Source organism: Eimeria mitis, genomic scaffold, assembly GCF_000499745.2.
Source record: "Eimeria mitis Houghton genomic scaffold, Emh_scaff466, whole genome shotgun sequence".
In the NCBI taxonomy this organism is placed as follows: Eukaryota; Apicomplexa; class Conoidasida; order Eucoccidiorida; family Eimeriidae; genus Eimeria; species Eimeria mitis.
In genome coordinates, this window is record NW_013572963.1 from 12,600 (window position 1) to 14,441 (window position 1,842).

A 1,842-nucleotide genomic window follows, 5' to 3' on the forward strand; every position below is an offset into this window, starting at 1 on the left:
TGGCAAGGCAGACAGCAAACAGAGCACCCTATGCAGTGCAGCTTGACACGGGCAAGCAGAGCCACAAGTCTAGAGGCTTCGCACGAAAGGCTCCACCCCTGCGTCTGGCATACCGTCTACGTATACATCCGGGAGCCTTCCGGTCCAGTTACTACCAACAAGAGCCCCGATGAGATACACCAACCAGGTGATCTTCTCCTCAAAGACCTTTCTGCTGATTTCGCCACTCTGTGCTTTGGCCTTCGTCTCTTCGAACAACTCATGGACCATCCGTGCCGTCTTCGTGTAGCGACACCGCGCAAGCTGAGAGAGAACCTCCAGTTGTTCTTGTCGCAACACTTCATTGTTTAAGGGGCTCTCCCAGTCGCAGTTGTCTGCAAGTCAGGCGAGACACTGAGAGTACAATAGAAACTGAATGACACAAGTCCAGAACCGTACAGATTCAGCGACAGTCTGACAGCTGCATCCTTCACTCTAACTGCAGCCAAGCCGAAGACCTGTCAGAAGCGTCGAGACAGAACCTGGATGACCTGACAGGATAAAATCAAGAGCCTTACCAGCATCTTCGGCTATGGCCTCCGCTACACACATGCGGCTCATGATGAATGCTGCAGTAATCCTCTCGNACCAGCATCTTCGGCTATGGCCTCCGCTACACACATGCGGCTCATGATGAATGCTGCAGTAATCCTCTCGATATACAGCTCCAAGTCGTTGGGTACCTTTTGCTTGTAGAAAAGCAAGGGCGAAATCACATGAGCCCACACTCCCAAAAGGTAGTGTTTGCTATTCGGCATACGCTGCCACGATTTCAGGCTCTCCATTGTGAAATCAAATAGGTACTGTGGGAATTCTCTGAAAGGCTCTGTGGCACAGAGTTCGCTGAGATGGTGGGAAGTGTTGATCTTGCCAATTAGCCGACAGAACTCGTGGTAGCACATATCGTCTGTTAGGCCAGTCCTTGTTTTGATTATCTTGAATGTCCCTAGGATCAAGGCGCTCATATATTTGTTCCTGGTGGCTGTGGTTTCAAAGAAAGATCGGCGAAAAGCCGATATGAGAACGAGGCAAGACAAACACAAGCGTGCGCATTCAACGCGAGGCCGGTGAGGGTTCTTTTGCCAGCAGGCGTTGTATAGGCTAAAAAACATTTTAGGAAAACGTTCTTCCCTGAACTCGCTCCAGCCTTGAGGGATCATGACTGTATTCTGTTCATCCGTGGTGTCGTCGGCTATGGTCCCCATGAAATCGAACGACAGACAATTAAGCGCCAGTTGTAGCACTTGTTTAAGCAGACGTGTCTCNTGGTCCCCATGAAATCGAACGACAGACAATTAAGCGCCAGTTGTAGCACTTGTTTAAGCAGACGTGTCTCCTCTTCATCATTCGGTACGCGGATGGCCCCCGCATCGAACTGCTGCAGAGTCTTTACTGCCACCTTCAGGATAGACGAAAGCGCAAGGTCGCGGAAGGAGAAAGCAACGCGACGCAGACGAGACATGTGATATCCGATCTTCGGCTGCATCTCCTGAGTTAACTCAGTGTATATGTACAGTCCAACAACCCAGTGTGCAGTAGATGCGCTCAAGAATAAACCAACTTGCTCCAGAATCTTCTGCAGCCAGAAAAGTACACAGGAAAACAACCCACACAATGATCCACAGCATGCGCAAACTTCGCACAGATGAGGGCACCAAGCAATCACATCTATAGAATACTACGGCTGCACTCAACTCGTTCCGAGATGAAATGCTGCTGAAAAGAGGTACTAGTGCATAGAAACTCGCCTTGTCCACATCTTCAAACCAGGAGAGCTTCACTATGCGACAGAGCAATCGAGTA

The 1,842-nt window shown here is 49.9% G+C and overlaps 1 protein-coding gene across 1 annotated transcript in view; it reads right to left on the minus strand.

Annotated features, from left to right (window-relative positions):
* Window positions 1-1,842, minus strand: part of EMH_0013230 (exportin 7, putative) — a gene marked incomplete at both ends in the record, with an annotated part of 9,696 nt that overhangs the window by 7,503 nt on the left and 351 nt on the right. Inside the window, 3 exons of the mRNA XM_013499775.1 lie at window positions 85-374; window positions 558-608; window positions 1,369-1,615. Coding sequence (XP_013355229.1) covers window positions 85-374; window positions 558-608; window positions 1,369-1,615 — 588 coding nt within the window. The remainder of the gene's footprint in view (window positions 1-84; window positions 375-557; window positions 609-1,368; window positions 1,616-1,842) is intronic.